Here is a 17,828-nt window from a genome sequence, read left to right as displayed (position 1 = left end):
GACCGGTCGCGGTAGGAATAGCAAACATGAAATGTCGGTAGGAATAGTGTTAAGTAAGTTCTGAATGCTGTTTAAATAAATATCTAATCAAATTCATTATTTATTATCAATTAAATTATTAATTATTAAAATATCTAATAAAAAAATTATTTATTATTTATATATGTAGAACTGAGTCAATCTGTCGATTTTCCAATAAATGTTATATGTTGTGTTATATTAGTGACTACTTAGAAATTTTGTTTTTATGTCCGTCTTATGAATTTCTCACGTTCACATAATTTTAAATTCATTACTAATACTTCAATTACCTTTAATAAATAATTATTTTTAAACACTCGTTAATCAATTTTTCTTATATAATTATTTAAATATCACTAATCATTATTTAATTATATTCCTACTTATGAATTTCGTTAGTTGTGTAAACAGATTGAATTAATCAATAATGCATTTTCAAGTTTATTTGAATAACTTTCGAATACTATATTTAACAGCAAACAAGCTTCCGGCGTATTCGCTTCATAGAACGATTCGAAAAGGTGTTAAATTAGCGAAACTGAATAGCCATAGGCTATTTGTACATATTTTGTTTCTCAAAAATTTTAAATATGCATTTTGAAATTGTGGTCATTGTCTTATTTCTATTGTCCTAACTTTCACTATAACTGTATTTTTAAGAAAATATTTTTCATATTCTCATTTAAGTATAGTTCATACTACTGCCGCCTGAATTTGAATTATTGTGGTACTTTTTTTTCATATTTTAAGATTTAAGAATATGTGTCTCGTACACATATGGGGCCGTACACATACGGCTTTTAAAATTTATATTATTTTCGGAGATTCAGTTGTTCGATCATGATAATCCTCTTCTAGTTTCTCCCTTTTGCGGAACTTTGAACGCGTTTTTTCAAAAGAGTCTTTTTCAATATTTTTTTAGTTCAACTTGAAATTTTCAGAGAATCCTTTTTATAGACTTCTCTCGAGCACATACCAGCCTCAACCACAAAATGAATTTTTACTACTTTAAAATTCGTGAAAATAAAAAAGTGGTAAGAAAAATGGTTCTTTTTTTTTCAAACAGTCGCCAATTTTGTCAATTTGTTTTTAACTCAATTCTAGTAATATGCCATTGAAATCATTCTAGGTTATTTTTTATTTCTGATTACTAGAAGCTTTGCAATCGTGGTCACGGCTGTGTGATTTTTTTTTTGAAAACCCCCTCAAAAACTGCTAATTTTTAATATCAGAAGGGTTGCAATTGTGGGCACGGTTACAGGTGAATTTTTTGAAAACCCCCCCTCAAAAACTGCTAACTTTTAAAATCAAGTTTCTATTTTTTTTTTACTTTTTTTCTGTATTTTATGACGTTCATAAAAAAATTATGAAAAAATAATAAAAAATAGATCGTTTTTACAATGATTTAAAAATGACCTAAAAATCATGCTTTTGTTGCAAAGAGTCGTCATTTTTTAAATTAATTCTAGTATATTCCATTGCGACATAATTCTAGATTTTTTTTCTTCCTTTTGGGTTTACTATGATGGTGGCAATTGTGACCACGGTCACGTGTCAATTTTTTGAGACCGTCCACTTTAAAAACTGCTAATTTTCAAAATTATTCACTTATTTTTTTTATTTTTTGTACTCTTGATCAAAACTCTTATATAAAATTTTGTTCTTTATATAAAAAAATGATAATATAATAATTGATTGCTTTTTTATGCACTTAGAAATACCATTTCTATGCTTTATTTCTCATTTAATAATTATTCAATATATTCGCAGGGTAATTTTAGTTGAAATGAAAATAATGTAGCAAATTTAACTAATTTCTAATTGGAATTGCACCGACCTAAGAATTTTTGTTATAGCTTTAAATAAGTACTGGAATTTCACGAGTTTTCTTCAGATTGTCAGCAAAATATCAATATAAACGAAGTTTGTGAGATTTTGACGTATTTTACTTTCGCTAAATGAATGAGAGAATGTTACGAGAAATGCCGGCGAAGTTTTTTATCAGTGTTTCTTAACAAATTTATATTTTGAATATAGATACAATTTTTCTTTTTTATTTATGATAATAATGTTAAGACGAATAGCATATATTACGTTTAAAATACTGAAAAATTAATTTATATACCTATAACCAATAATAAGTTATTTTCACAAACATCATTATTTAAATAACCACCTGTGAATAAGTGATTTATATCAAAATTTTGTATTTTATACGAATAACAATCTTTTTTAACACTTCACGGTCCAATCTGTTGTAACCTAGTTTCCGGGCATTTTTCAGAGGTATTAGATTCAAAGTGTTAAGCCCGGTGTTAAATATACTATATTAACCACTTGTGAGTTATTGATTTATATAAAATCTTTTGACACTAATATAATAATATGCAATATGACTATTATTTTTGCATTGAAAACAAATAGTTTAGGAATCTTCGTTAATGCTATCGGCCGTTGACCTATCCCATGGTTCCGATACGTAAGCTGGAAAAGAGGACCGGCTTCTTTTTTTCTCGATGCTTCATCAGTTGCGATCTACGCTCACGAGTTCTCAGACAACTGTGAACCGAAAACGATATTTGGAGAATAATAAATGAATACATTCCATTTAATGGAATTGTTGCTTGCTCTTGGTCTTTTAATTATTGTAATTAATACTAGTAATCAAAAATGAATTTAGCGCCAATGTTTTCTGAATGAAGAATATTATTTGGATTTAAGAATGATTATTGCACATATTCTCGTAGATAAAACGATTTTGATATCTTTATGTGTCAAGGATAAAATTATTAAAACATGGATTATATTGTTTGTGTATTATAATTGTAAAAAAATCATTTACAATTATAATTCTTTTTATTTATATAAAATATGTACAATTATTTTCAAGATATTGAATATTAATTGAATTCTTGACTAGTAAAAATTAAACATATACAAAATTTATTAACTTCCCGTAGGGTAAGTTATTATAAGGGGCCGAAAATCGAAATTGAAAATTTTTACATTTGTCGACGTTCTGAAGGTTTCTGAACATTTTGACCTAAGAAAAAATGGATGTGTGTGTGTGTATGCATGCATGTATGTTTGTATGGATACAAATTTCCAGTCACGTTTTCAGGCGCACTCATCAACCGATTTGAATGGTTTAAAAAACATTCGATTCCTATTGATAGGAAGATGTGCTGATTAGTTTTTGGCAAAAGCAGGTCCAGCAGTTACGGAGATAAAGAGCAAAGAGTGCAGAAAATAGAAATCGGGTTTTTGAGAGAACGAAGCATCGGATTTGAATGATCTAAAAAGCATTCAATTAGTAATGATTGGGAGAAGTGTTTATTAGTTTTTGGCAAAGGTTAGGACCAGCCATTTCAAAGATATGGAGCTAAATGTGTAAAAAATGGCAGTTTTTGAGAGAACTAAGCGTCCGATTTAAATGATTCAACGAACTTTCTGCTTGTCTTAACAAAATAATTGATTTTGAAAAAAAAAACATTTTTTTGTATATCGAAAATAATTCAGATTTTTATTTTAATTCTGACTATAGTTCTAATATACTTTAAACAAATAATTTCAACTTTGCAATTCAGTTTATATAATTCTTATAAATATTAGACAATGTTGCAATATTAATAATAATCTATTTGAAAACATTCAGTATTCCTCGAACATTTCGTTACGGTACGGGAAGTTCCAGCAATTTGCCTTAAGGCACGATGCCATACACCCCACTAGTTTTATTATTTTGGTTGAATGTGGGTAGTATATGTATTTGTACCTTAAAATACAATTTTTCTGCAACGATATCGAGAGAGTATTTCCACTGATTGTAGATTTGCCAATAAATTATTTCACTTTTACTACATATAAATAATTGTTTTTTACATAGCATACATATTGCACATTAAATTGTATTCGAACCGTATTGATGAAGAAATAGTTGATGGAATTGTCCAACCGTTTTGAAGTTACGGTGAAAAAAGCGCAAAACCTGATGATCAAAATTCTTCTTTATAGAGATTCTTTTTATAGAGATTTAAATATGTATATTTTTGTTAATACATTATAATTGAAAACTAACTCTACTTCAAACAAACCGTCTGTCTTTGTGAAAATATTACCTTAGCGTTTTGTACCAATATGTACAATCATTTCATTCAGAAAGCGAATTTCATTCAACAATTCTCTAGTGTTGTTGAAGTTTGCTTTCTAAAAGCACATACCTCAAATACTTCTTATTGTAGTCCCCAATGTATGGATTAAAATATCATAAGATATATTATTATGTCATGAGATTATATTATTACTATTTCTGAAAATCGTGGTTTTTAAGTTCCTTAGACAATTCCTCATACTGCAAGCTGTGACTTCCAGTGAAGCTTTCATGTTTTATTCAGAAATTTAATATCTAACAGTTAATGTTTTCCGCCAACATGCAAAATTGTTTATAATTTATATATAAAATTGAACTTCAACGATTAAACGATTTTTATTGAACTTACTAAAACATGTGATTTTTTTATTGCTATAGAAAATATCTGTGAAGACTTAAAGATATTAAAATGTTATTAGTTTTTGAAGGTCACATAAAATGATGGAATCTTTCGTAGAAGTTGGGTTACGTTTCAATATCGAAACAGACTTCTGTTCTTATTAAAACCAAAACTATTTTAACATTTTAAATTCAGAAAAGGTTGTGTAACATATTTTCAGTTCCTTCTGAAATGCTGAATATTTTGCTATACAAAAAATTAGCACTGAATTGAATTTTACTGGCGAATGAAACTAATTGAATTTTAGGTGCTTGATTTTGTACATTAAAATAAAATAAATTAGTAAAAAATGTATTTATATCCAATATATATTTTAAAAGTTTTTATAATTTTCATAACTCCGGTAATCAGTGGTTCCTACTACTTATATTTAATTGCAATTTATTAAAAACAAATTACCCAACATTTTTGAAATTCATTTTTATTTGCATAAGATAAACAATTTACAAAAAAAATTTATTTATGATTCATATATGTTTACTATATATGAGTAATTTTTTGATAATTTTTATGTTGATATTCTGCTTCATTTAGTTTTTATTTAAATGATTATTTTTTATATGCTTAACAGTATTAGCTTTTTTTAAATCCGCCGAGATCATATCGTGAATTTCTTATCGTTCAAAGTATTATTTTGCTATAAATTGTTACAAGTCACTCTATATTCATTGACAATCTTTAATGATTATATAATTACGCGGGTTCTAAATTTAGAACCTAATCGTTATGTAACGTGAGTTTCAAACTGTTGTAATAAAATAAACAGGTTTTTGGAAAATTTAGAGACATTATTAAAGAATATTCATAGTCATTAGCATAATGCATTTCACTTTTGGCTTGGCCCTTTTCTGTGTTCAATACTATAAATTAATAGAAAGTACTTTGACCATAATTACAATCCCTGATGTGAATGATTCCTATTAAAAAAAATAAAATAAAAAAAATCCATTATATTTCATGACTTATTAATATATTTCAGACAATCAGAAATAACTTTAAAATAGTATAAAAACAGTTAATAAATATCAACCAAATCTAGTTGAAATAAAAATTACAAGGAGGCATTAAATTTAAATGCAACAGTGACAATCGTTAAAATGTTGTTATTTTTATGATATACTTTTAAATTTAATTCTAACATTTATGCTGATCTTATTGTTAGTCCAGTAAATACTTCCGTTACCTTAGTAACCAATCGTGATATAAGTATGTAAATTAGGCTAGAGAAATTGTTGTTCGTGTCATTTAATAAAAAGCAGTTTAGCCTCAGTTTACAATAAATAATTATAATATATATATATATATATATATATATATATATATATTAAAATATTAATATATAAAAATTAAATATTCATTCAACTCAAACTCATTTCTATAATATGCTTATAATAGTAATTAATATCAATGAATAAACTGTTCAAACTAGCTTTGAGAGCATCAAAAATAAATTATGCATATTGTTGAAACCTTTAAAAAAATGCGTTAATTTGATGTGTATGACTCGTTTTAGACTTCTATCTTCATTTTTTCGAAACCGACGAACCTGTCTTTCTCAAAAACGAATCGAATGTTTTTTGTTTATTCTTTCAAATAGGTTGACCTTTTCTCTAGAAAACGACGACCATACGTACATACTGAACAAATTTTTTGTTTGACATGCTAAAATGATGTGAAGGTTTTGAAACTTAATGATATAAAACATTGTTTCCCAACGTGGTGTCTGTAACCTAAAGGCAATTTAAAAATGGAAAGTGAAAATTCTTTAATACAAAGCTTGATGAAATTTATTATTTATATTTAGTTAAGAAAACAAAATAGTTTTTCAAGTGTGCAAAAAATCATTTCTTTTTATATTTGCTTGTGATTTAAACAGAGACAAATAGCTTATTATACTGATTATTGGATGTTAGCTTTAATTTACTAAAATAATAGCAGTAATTTGTCATTTATTATTTTTCAATGATTTATAGTTATATACTTTCATATTTTCTATGCACTGATTGACATTTCTAAATAAATATAATAAAAAAAATCAAATGAGCAACCCTGAAGAAACTAGAACTTACCGAATTGTTTGTGTGTTTAAAATCATTTTTAAACTTTGTGATTAAATTATTGTGTTCAAATGATTAATCAAACTTATATTTAGGTACAAAATTTATTTAATGTATATTCTTGAATGAACTTACCTTACGAGTATTAGCAGAATATGTACCCTAATAATTAATATTATAAATTAAGTTAATATTATGAAATGTTTAATTTATTACTATGTCAAATATAGTACTAATTCTTAGAAGAATATTTAGTATTTCTATTTTTATTTCTACTTGCGTCTACATTGTGAATTAAGTCAGGATTATTTATAATTATATCATCTTCTGTTTTGTCTCCTTCATTTTTTGGCAACAGTTTTCAAAGCTGATCTAACGTAAACAATCTTTCGACAAGCTTTCAAGTCCCATGGAGTTTATTGCATTATTTTTCGATTTCGGAATAAAAAGGCACCAACGGTTTTTCCGTGTTTATTAACTTTGCAAATTAATTGACGATGAAATTTTTACGATAAATTTTTATGATTGTTATTAATTCAGACTGACTTTATTTAATTTGGTCTTATTTTGTTGCTTGTAGTTAATCATTATCTAATAATACAAACTATATTTATCTAGCTATAATACAAAGCAATTTTGAACTTCGTATATAAATAAGTCAGTAATTAGTTTAATGTCCTATTGTCAAGTGAGTGAGTTCAATGGTGGGGTTTAGTGGTTAATGACTTTATCGGTCTAACTAGCGTTGGGAGTTCAGATTGCAATTTCATTATTATTATAAACCACGTTTAATCAAAAAAATCCATAATTATTTCAAAGAGCTTTATATTAGAAGTAGTGATCAATTTATTTTGAAATAATGAAAGGAAATAAAGAATATTTCGGACTCACAGATCAACCGATTTTTCTGGTTTAAAAAACATTCGATTCTTACTGATAGGGAGATGTGCTGATTAGTTTTTGGCAAAGGCAGGTCCATCCATTTCGGAGATACCGAGCAAAGAGTGCAGAAAATAGAAATCGAGTTTTTGAGAGAACTGAGCATCCGATTTGAGTGATCTAAAGAACATTCAATCCGTAATGATGGAGAGAAGTGGTGATTAGTTTTTGGCAAAGGCAGATTCAACCGTTGCGAAGATACCGAGCTAAATGTACCAAAAATGGCAGTTTTTAAGAGAATTAACAAATAACTTTTTGCTTTTGGACAAATTTTTTTTTTGTTTTTAATTTCTAAAAAATATTTTTTTTAATAATTCTTTTTATCAATATTTATATATTAAAAATATCGAAGATAATTGGAATTTTAATTTTTTCTAGCTGAAGTTCTTATATCATACTTATAAATATTAGACAATGTCCTTCATTTTAAATTCGATCAATTAAGTTCTGTTTATTTACTTTTCTGGCAAAACATATATTTTAAGTTACAGTATTTATAATAATCTATTCAAAAATATTTAAAATTCCTCGAATATTTCATTACGGTACCGGAAGTTCCAGCAATTCACTCTAAGGCACGATGCCATTCACCACTAGTTTAATTTATAATTTGTTTATAAATCGGCTTAGAAGTTGGTTCTCAAATAAGTTATGGATTCAGATCTTACTTCATATTTAAAAACTCCTGCTTTTTATATAAAATATTTAAAATACAAAATTTATTTAATAATTTCCTAAAACCAATTTGTATTAATGACGCCATATTTGGTTAGTTTCAATTAGCAAGTATACGCTAATGTGTTACGTCTAATGTCATTTTTAAACTTGTTGTAAGTCAGGGACATAAAATTGCCATGATTATTGACAACAGTAAAATTGTTCTTCATTCATCAAAATATCGTTAAAAATATTGTCTAACTTTGTTTATCTAATAATGATATTACATTCGAATCAAATGGTTCAAATCATTGGAATCAATTTCATAGCCTGATTCAAATCTGATATTACTTGATTTGACTTGTATTAGAACATTTGGTTAGATTTCGTTTCGAGTTATACGAATCGTTGGAATCAAAATAATTCGAATCAAAGATTCATTTAATTTCTGAATCAAATCAGAATGCCGCATGATTATCCTCTTGAAGGCGGCGTGGTACACGCGCGATGCATTGTGTTATTGCAGAGAGGACTTTGGAAATACCTTTATACCGGAGTTGTGACATTGACTTTTTGTTCAATAAACTTCAATGTAATCGTCATAAATCTCGCAACTTAAAGAAATTTCAATTTAAAATTTTCATTTAAACAACGGTTTAAAAATCTTTTATAATACTATATCTATACTATGCTATCATAGATTACAATTATTGTAATAAGAATAATAGTAATAATTTTTATTTTAATATTATTAAAATATTAAGTTAAAATGCATGATGCGCTTTGCTCAAGGACAAGTCAACTATTTAACTTTCAAAGATTCCATTTCCATATTTCTTACTGTCAGTTCTTCAGTACTGTGATATGTAATATAAATTTTATATTAATATTATGTGTACATATACTAGATGACCCGACATGCCTATACCCACGTCTACAATTCAAAAGTTCCAATTTTTTTTAATATCCTATCCACCTCTCCTTCACTTTTTAATATCCTATTTGATGTCCTGCCTGAATTCGTTTATGGTTTTAGCATAAGCAGTATAAGAAATTCAGATAAAAATAAAATAGTATCTGCGATGAAAGAACAATATCACTATTGATTTTACCACACAGCATAATTGCTTCAATAATTTAGTCTATAATTTTCATAATTTCGTACGATATATTAGTTGCTTTTAGGCAACTATAATTTCTAAAGTACATTTTTCTTACTAATAATGTAATAAACAATATTGTTTATGTTCAAATCTTAGGCGAATTAGTTTGTAAATTCTAGTTCATATGAGCACTCTTCAATCCAAGATCAACTTGCTAAATATTCCATATCCAATGCCAAACAAATGAATTTTTGACACATGAAACAAAATTCTAAATCACTTTTTTAATAAGTAGAAATATTTTTTTGAATTGTTAAATAATTTAGTAAAGTAAATCAAAATGCAACATGCATAAGTTAAAAAAAATAATGTATATGCAATTTTGGGCTTATTGTGTTATTTATTAAACTGAATTATATAATTTCATCTGCCAAATAATACTGTTGACTATATATTATATTATTTTAATTTCTGGCACATCTCAGCTGTTTTACGACAATAATGTAGACATTACATTTTTCTTGAATATATTATATTCTAATATTATCTGGGCTCATAATTTCAGCTAAATTCAAATTGAATTGAAAAGTGAATTTCTATAGCAGTTCAAATGTTTTCAATGCCAAACAATAAGTGTTTTTTGTAATTTTTTCCATTTATATCTACAATATTACTATAGTTCTATCGTTCATATCATTAAGTATCAAATCATACACCCCTACAGAAGAATTTTATTCATGAGATATATTCTGTTAGGTATTCGAATAGTTTTGTAGACGATAGTGATAAAATGATTAGTTACTTGCGAACGTGAGTCAATTTTATAAAAAAATATTAATTAAGCTAAGAGTGTAAGGATTAATTTGACACTATTTTTTGACCGATAAGATTATTTAGCCCTACCACGATAAATTTAATTTTTTGGATAGCTCTTTGGATAGATTTTTCAATTGACAATTGACAATTATTTTTATTGTACTTGTAAAGGTTTTAAAAATTCTGGGTTTTATGCTCACTTTAAACACTTTTGTTTGCTAAGTATTTCAATATTGTTTTTAATATTAACTTTGAATATATGCCATTCAAATCTTTATCCAGTATTATGCTTACGCTTAAAGTCAACCACGTATTATCGCCAATGCATTTTTATATGTTATTTTTTGACGATTTAGTTGGTTTCAAGTAGACTTATCATTCATTATAATGCAAGTGTAATCAAGGTAAGCTCGATTTTGAGCAAAGCAATAGAAGCAAAGATCGCTTCTATGACGCTCATGAAAACGTGTACTCTACCTCATCTTAGAGAGTTATTATTTCTCATCATCGATCTTTAGATCACGAGTTTTAAATAGAACTATGACATATCATGTGCATATCTGTGGTGACGTCACGATGAAAATGTCTGAAATTCTCTGAAATTCTTTCAAAGTGAATGAATCATTTCATATATTTCATCTTCAACCGACTTATGAGTTTTTTGAGTGTTTTTATAACGTTTCAATCATCAGACAAGGTCGTATTCAAATCAGCTGTATTACTTATCCGTTTAATTGAATAGATAGATTCAAAATAATCTCATCGTAAACACTTTGCTTTTAAATTCTTCTTTCTGGGTTGGCTGAAATATGTAATTTGGAAAGTTTGGAGAGTTTTAATGAAAATGCGGCCATTAGCGATGATGGTGGAAAAACTATTACTGTTAATCAGTCATTTTTGTAGTAGTATTCTGAAATAACAATAAAATTAAGAAGTGGACAACTACGACACGATAAGCAATCTTCAATTCTATCTCTTAGATTTCTATTCCAAATGCTGCTCTTTGCATGTTTTAACCGTACAATATTTTCATTATACCAGAAACATCAGCAATGCAATGTTCTTCAACTTTTGCATATCCATTTATTTGTCATTTTTATGGTCTATATCAGCCATCGCGTTCATCTAGCAATTTTGTTCGTTTATCACAAATGCAACACATTTCTTTTTATCGCAAATGACACAATTTGTATCTGATCTATGTGAGAATTTTAAATTGATTAATGATGAATACATAGCAAACTAGGTAAATTTTCTGATTCAGTAAATTATGGTTACAAATTTATTTTGTATTCAGTATATTCTCTAGTTAACTAGATAACTTAACATGATGTTAAGTTTATCAATTACGTTTCATGAAGTACAATATATTAATTATTGTATATCATATATAATATGTAAGATACAATATAAGTTATCAAAATATCAAATACATATATTGAAAATTTAAAACGCCATCCAAAATTTTGTTTATAAATTATAAGCACTGAGAAGTATTTTAATAACTAGAGTGAAAAACTATTTACAGAAGAAAAATGTTTTTATAATATTGTTTGGATAGTATCAACTTTAGTGTAATTTGATTGTAAGTGTAAACAAAATATTTCGATTGCGTGCCTTTGTGTTTACAATTTTTTTTTGAAAATTCAAAATTCATTGACCCATTTGAAATTAAGTTTATAATATAGAATATAATGATTTTACAACATCGTTGAAAAATTTATGATACTTAAATTTGTTGTTTTATTATACAGGTCATGAATCAAGATGTCAAAAAGGAAAATCCACTTCAATTCAAATTCAGAGCGAAATTTTATCCTGAAGATGTAGCTGAAGAACTTATACAGGACATTACATCTCGTCTTTTTTATCTTCAGGTAGTTTCATTGTTGTTTTGTAATTTTATGATAACATATTTGACTATATTAGATCCAAAAATAAAATATTATTGCTCCAATTATTCATATAAATTAAATGAATTTATACTTCTTAGGTTAAGAACGCTATACTGTCTGATGAAATATATTGTCCTCCTGAGACATCGGTTCTTCTAGCATCTTATGCTGTACAAGCCCGACATGGAGATTTTCAAAAAGACCAACACTCTTCTGGATTTTTGGCGAACGATAGACTGTTACCACAAAGGTAATTAAATTTAAAATATAATTTTCTTTTTTGTTTAAGGATAATAATAATAAGTTAGCCAAGCTATTACTTTATTATAAATTCGAGTAAATTATTTTCATAGAATTTATCATCCAAATCTTCTTCTATACTTTCGTCAAAGACATCTTGCAGACTTTTATCTATATGGGTACAATTCAGGTTTCCTTTCATAATGCAGTTCTTTCCTCATTCACTCTTTGCAGTGTGAATGAGGTCACAAAACATATCTTCATTTCTTACATTGTCGATCAGCACCTTATTTATAATATTTTGTGGTAGATTTTGTCATACTATAAACGTGACTTTCGAATGGATAAATGAAAAAAAATGCTTTTCAAGTATATATTCCAAATCTGTTATCCCCAGAGGCTCGCTTATTTCCGACACACACCCAGGTCAATGATTTCATTTATAATTGTATTTTGTAAATCAATTTCGTTTTTTATTTGATGGTTGTTCTTCTTATTGTGCACTGGTACTGAATTACCTTATAATCTTTTCCCAGTCGAAGCCAATAGTCTTATCAAATTTAGTTGCTTCCATTGAAATAAATAAAAGGGGCCTTCCTGACATTTAAACCTACATTATCTTTCAAATGATTTATTTTCATTTCAGGGTAATGGATCAACACAAAATGTCTAAAGAAGAATGGGAACAGAGTATAACAACATGGTGGCATGAGCATCGAGGTATGCTAAGAGAAGATTCTATGATGGAATATTTGAAAATCGCTCAAGATTTAGAAATGTATGGAGTCAATTACTTCGAGATTCGAAATAAAAAAGGAACTGAATTATGGCTAGGCGTTGACGCTTTGGGCCTTAATATTTATGAAAAGGATGACAAGTTAGTATTACACACTAATTATGCATTTCAAACAGAAAATTCCTAATTGAGTTAATAATAGAATAAGGACCAATAGTCTAACTTTAAAATATGTATGTATATATATTTATGTATATATATTTATATATATATATATTTATATATATATAAATTTTATCAGTATTCTTTTATAAAATAATATGGTGTTTCAAATAGTATTATTCTTTTACAGACTTACTCCAAAAATAGGTTTCCCCTGGTCAGAAATACGAAACATATCTTTTAATGATAAAAAATTTATAATCAAGCCAATAGATAAAAAAGCACCAGACTTTGTATTTTTTGCGCCACGAGTACGCATTAACAAACGTATTTTGGCTTTGTGCATGGGTAATCATGAACTCTACATGAGAAGGCGCAAACCAGACACTATTGATGTTCAGCAAATGAAAGCTCAAGCGAAAGAAGAAAAAATTGCTAAGCAGCTTGAAAGGTAATTATATATTATTATAAACTTATAAAAATGGTTAATATTTGTAGTAGCTTCAGCCTTTTTATTTGATTACAGCATTGTTTTCAAATTCTCTTATATTGATGTACTTATATCCACATTGATTTTTACATTTATTGTTAATGGATATGGTAGTTATCTTCCACATTCATTTGATTCACAGAGTATGTACAACATACTTTATATATTTATGCAGCAATTAATTTTATCATTATAGAGAGAAGCTACAGCTAGCCTTAGCTGCTCGCGATAGAGCTGAGAAGAAACAACAAGAGTATGAAGACAAGCTTAAATCTATGCAAGAAGAAATGGAACGATCACAGGTACATAAATATATTACAATTTGTGAATGTAATTAGTGTTTTAATTCAAATATTCTGGGGATTTAAACAGTAGTTTTTAGTGATGTATGATCAACATACTACATTTTGTTACCACACTCTAGAATACTTTTTTATTTAATTTTTCCAAAAATAATTTTGTCACAAAACTTCATTTGCAATTTCCTCGCGAATAAAGTTTTTATGGGTATATAACATACAATAATAACTAGGTTAGTTTTAATTGTCAATGTTACTCTTAAATAAAACTTGATTGCCATTTTAATTTTGCATAATCAAAAAGCAATTATAGTGATAGTTGTTTTATTTTTGTATTACAAGCATAATATTTTATCAAAGAAATATTATTAGTTAAAATTGTCAGTATTGTGTAAAATTTGGCCTTAATTTACATATTTAATTATTATTCAAAAAAAGTCGATTTTAATTTTTTTTATTTGTTTAAAATATAAGTTTGAAACTGAGTTGACTAATTTAGCAAGATCATGTAAACTGTCTCTTCCCAGTTCGAAGATCAATGAATTTTAATATATTTACTTCATTCAATCAAAAGGATAAAATTAAAAAAAAAGATGAAACTATAAAGTGAATTATAACTCATGTTGATCAAATGTAATTTAACAAAATGTCATTGCATATGATATTATTTCAATATAATACAATTATATTATTGATCAATCAAAAACTTAATTGATAGTGGAAGTCATTCTTTATATACAAGACTTGAAAAATGAAAAAACTGTAAATTATATGATTGAAATATAAATATGATGTGCATTGTAATTTGTACAAAATATTTGTATCCCTAGCATTACAAGTCAAAATTTCATAAAGTAAAATATATTGATGGTTATATATTTTTCATTCCTTAGGCTAATTTAATAGAGGCACAAGATATGATCAGACGTTTAGAGGAGCAACTGAAACAATTGCAAGCATCTAAAGAAGAATTAGAGCAAAGGCAGAATGAATTGCAGGCAATGATGACCCGCCTTGAGGAAACAAAGAACATGGAAGCCGCAGAGCGTGCAAAATTAGAAGAAGAAATTCGTGCAAAACAAGATGAAGTGCAACGCATTCAAGAAGAAGTTGAAGCTAAAGATACAGAGACTAGGAGATTACAGAATGAAGTTGATGAAGCCAGGCGTAAAAAAGTAAGAATGAACATTTTTAATCCTTTGAAGTGCATTACAACTGTTTGAAAATAAAAAGCAATATCTTTACTCAATATACCACTTTTGTTGCTGTTGTTCCATAATATTTATTCTTATGAATGCTGCACTTCAATTGTTTAACATTATTTTTGATTTTGATATACTGCATGTTTTTTATAAAGTTTACTAATTGGAATTTATTGTTGGAATTTAATTCACATCTAACTTCCTTCTGTTTTAGTTGATAATATAGATTTTAAAATCTTCAATCAATCTTTCTAGTTTAATATAAATTAATTGCATACTACTGTTATGTTTGTTTCAAGATTAAAGAAATTGTCGAAAAATCAAAAATCATTTATTTAAATTAATCATTTGTTTTTGACTTTTTGATTCGTGAAAAGCTATTAAATATTAGGTTTGTCATTTAAACATTAGTTCATTTTTCCAGGAAGATCTTAGGGAAAAATTTGAAATTATTTTTATTTTCCCTTATAAATTATAAATCATTAAGTATTCATTCATTATGTTGTCATTGCTATTAATTTTGATATTTTTGAGCATGTTATACCTTTGGCACAGATTATTACTATGGGGTATACTTTATTTTATTATTAAGACAGTTGCAGCAGTAGTTGAAATTAAAAAAAAATCAAATTGATATCATTATTGAATTATTATTTTATGATATGATTGATGATTATAAAATTATTTTTATTTAAACTCAACTAAAATTTTTTACAGGATGAAGTAGCCGCTGCCTTGTTGGCTGCAACATCAACTCCTCAACATCACCATGTGATGGAAGAAAATGACAACGAGAGTGATGAGTTACAAAACGGAAGTGGAGATATCAGTCGTGACTTAGATACTGATGAGCATATTAAAGATCCGGTAGAGGATAGACTCACTCTAGCTGAAAGGAATGAACGTTTGCACGATCAATTAAAGGTAGGAAGTTGACTGCATCTTATAATTTCCAATAAATTGATGTAGCAGTTTAAACTTTGTTATTACAATATTTTTTTCAGTGTCCTTTTGTGATTGATTTTATATTTAGCCTGCATTACTTAATATAGATTAAGTTAATGTAGAATTCTAACAGATTTTAGAAGAAAATCATTGATGAGCAAATGCTAAATAAAAAATAAAACAATAGTTGTGAATACTAGAATATATAGTATGGCAATTGTTGGACTTTAATAATTTCAGTTGTCATTTTTACTATAATACTTTTTTCTGACTTAAATGGTTCTTAGAATTTTTAATCTTTTTTATAATTATATATTCCATTTATATTAAAATTCTTTTATAAATACTATTAAAACTTATCTGTTAAATTTTCTACATCCTGTAGGTTTTTTATTTACATTACTTTATTTATATTACTTTAATTTAATATACTTCAATTTTTGTTCATAGGCATTGAAACAAGATTTAGCTCAATCTCGAGATGAAACTAAAGAAACTGCAATGGACAAGATTCATCGTGAAAATGTCCGTCAAGGTCGCGATAAATACAAAACATTAAGAGAGATTCGTAAAGGCAATACTAAAAGACGTGTAGATCAATTCGAAAATATGTAATTTTGTTAATATACATGTCTTTAATGAGCCATAAAATGAAAAGATTTAATCTACTATAAAATATATATGTATATACTAAATATGTGCATATATATACACATACAAAAAAGTTTGTAATTTATCATTGTTATAAATTAAGTAAAAAAATTAAAAAAAAAACATTAAGATAAAATCCTTAAGTATTTTTTAATCTAATTGTTAAGTATTATTGATTATCACATGGCAAGATTTGTAAAAAATGTTTTTCATCTTTGAATTGACCAATAGTATATTTTTAGTTCAGTATTTTATTGCTTATGAAGCCTTTGTATTTTGAAATATGCCAGGTATTTTAGAAGTAATGTAATTTATAACATCATGCTCGATATTTGATACGAAATTCTTGTATCTTTAAATTAACTGATACGCTAAGAGCGGTTCATGAAAATACTTTAGTAGTTTTTTTTTATTGAATTAATCACATTTCATGATTAACAGAAACTTTAGTAGTACTTACATGTTGCAACATATTTAGTAAGAGCTTAATGCTGCATTTATATATTTGTTTGTATAAGTTTTAAATAATAAATTTGAATAATTCTGGTCTTGAAATTTGGATCATAAAAAGTTTGAAGCAATATTATATAAATAAAGATGAAACATGAAACCAAAATCGATATAATTGTATCTCATAACAGTATACTTGCTGAATCTGATGAATTTTCTACAAATTTACTTATAATATAGAAATAAAATAGTCTTCCACAGTTGTTCTTTGGTTAATTTTCAACACCACCATATTAGGCTTATATATTAGCAAACCATACCAGTTATTACAAACTTGTTTAATGAATATAATTTATTCTATAAACCCTCTTCTCTAAATATATTACACATGGGCATGAATGTAGTCTACTTGAAACATATGTAAAGTGTAACTTATACCTTAATCCTGAGGCCTTTTATAATTATGTGAAAAAGTAATGTATAGATATAATATTATATATTTATATAATGTAACATTTTCCAACAATAAAATGAAAAAATTGCAACTGTTTTTATGATCTATACAAGTATTTTGATCGCTGCTGAATTGATATTATATGGGACTGCTAGAAGGTA

At 26.8% G+C, this 17,828-nt stretch overlaps 1 protein-coding gene across 2 annotated transcripts in view; it reads left to right on the top strand.

The window, feature by feature from the left end:
* The window catches only part of LOC113387057 (moesin/ezrin/radixin homolog 1), a 52,203-nt gene extending 35,476 nt beyond the window's left edge, over positions 1 to 16,727 (top strand). For both annotated transcript variants that reach the window (XM_026624813.1, XM_026624812.1), the window contains 8 exons: positions 11,898 to 12,020; positions 12,137 to 12,288; positions 12,925 to 13,155; positions 13,367 to 13,627; positions 13,863 to 13,968; positions 14,859 to 15,140; positions 15,885 to 16,091; positions 16,563 to 16,727. In XM_026624813.1, the coding sequence (XP_026480598.1) occupies positions 11,898 to 12,020; positions 12,137 to 12,288; positions 12,925 to 13,155; positions 13,367 to 13,627; positions 13,863 to 13,968; positions 14,859 to 15,140; positions 15,885 to 16,091; positions 16,563 to 16,727 (1,527 nt within the window). The remainder of the gene's footprint in view (positions 1 to 11,897; positions 12,021 to 12,136; positions 12,289 to 12,924; positions 13,156 to 13,366; positions 13,628 to 13,862; positions 13,969 to 14,858; positions 15,141 to 15,884; positions 16,092 to 16,562) is intronic.
* Positions 16,728 to 17,828: the final 1,101 nt, after the last annotated feature.

This window comes from Ctenocephalides felis, unplaced genomic scaffold (assembly GCF_003426905.1).
Source record: "Ctenocephalides felis isolate EL2017-DRISC unplaced genomic scaffold, ASM342690v1 CF-g0.4_SCAFFOLD_03571, whole genome shotgun sequence".
Lineage (NCBI taxonomy): Eukaryota > Metazoa > Arthropoda > Insecta > Siphonaptera > Pulicidae > Ctenocephalides > Ctenocephalides felis.
This window is presented reverse-complemented; position numbering and strand designations above follow the sequence as displayed.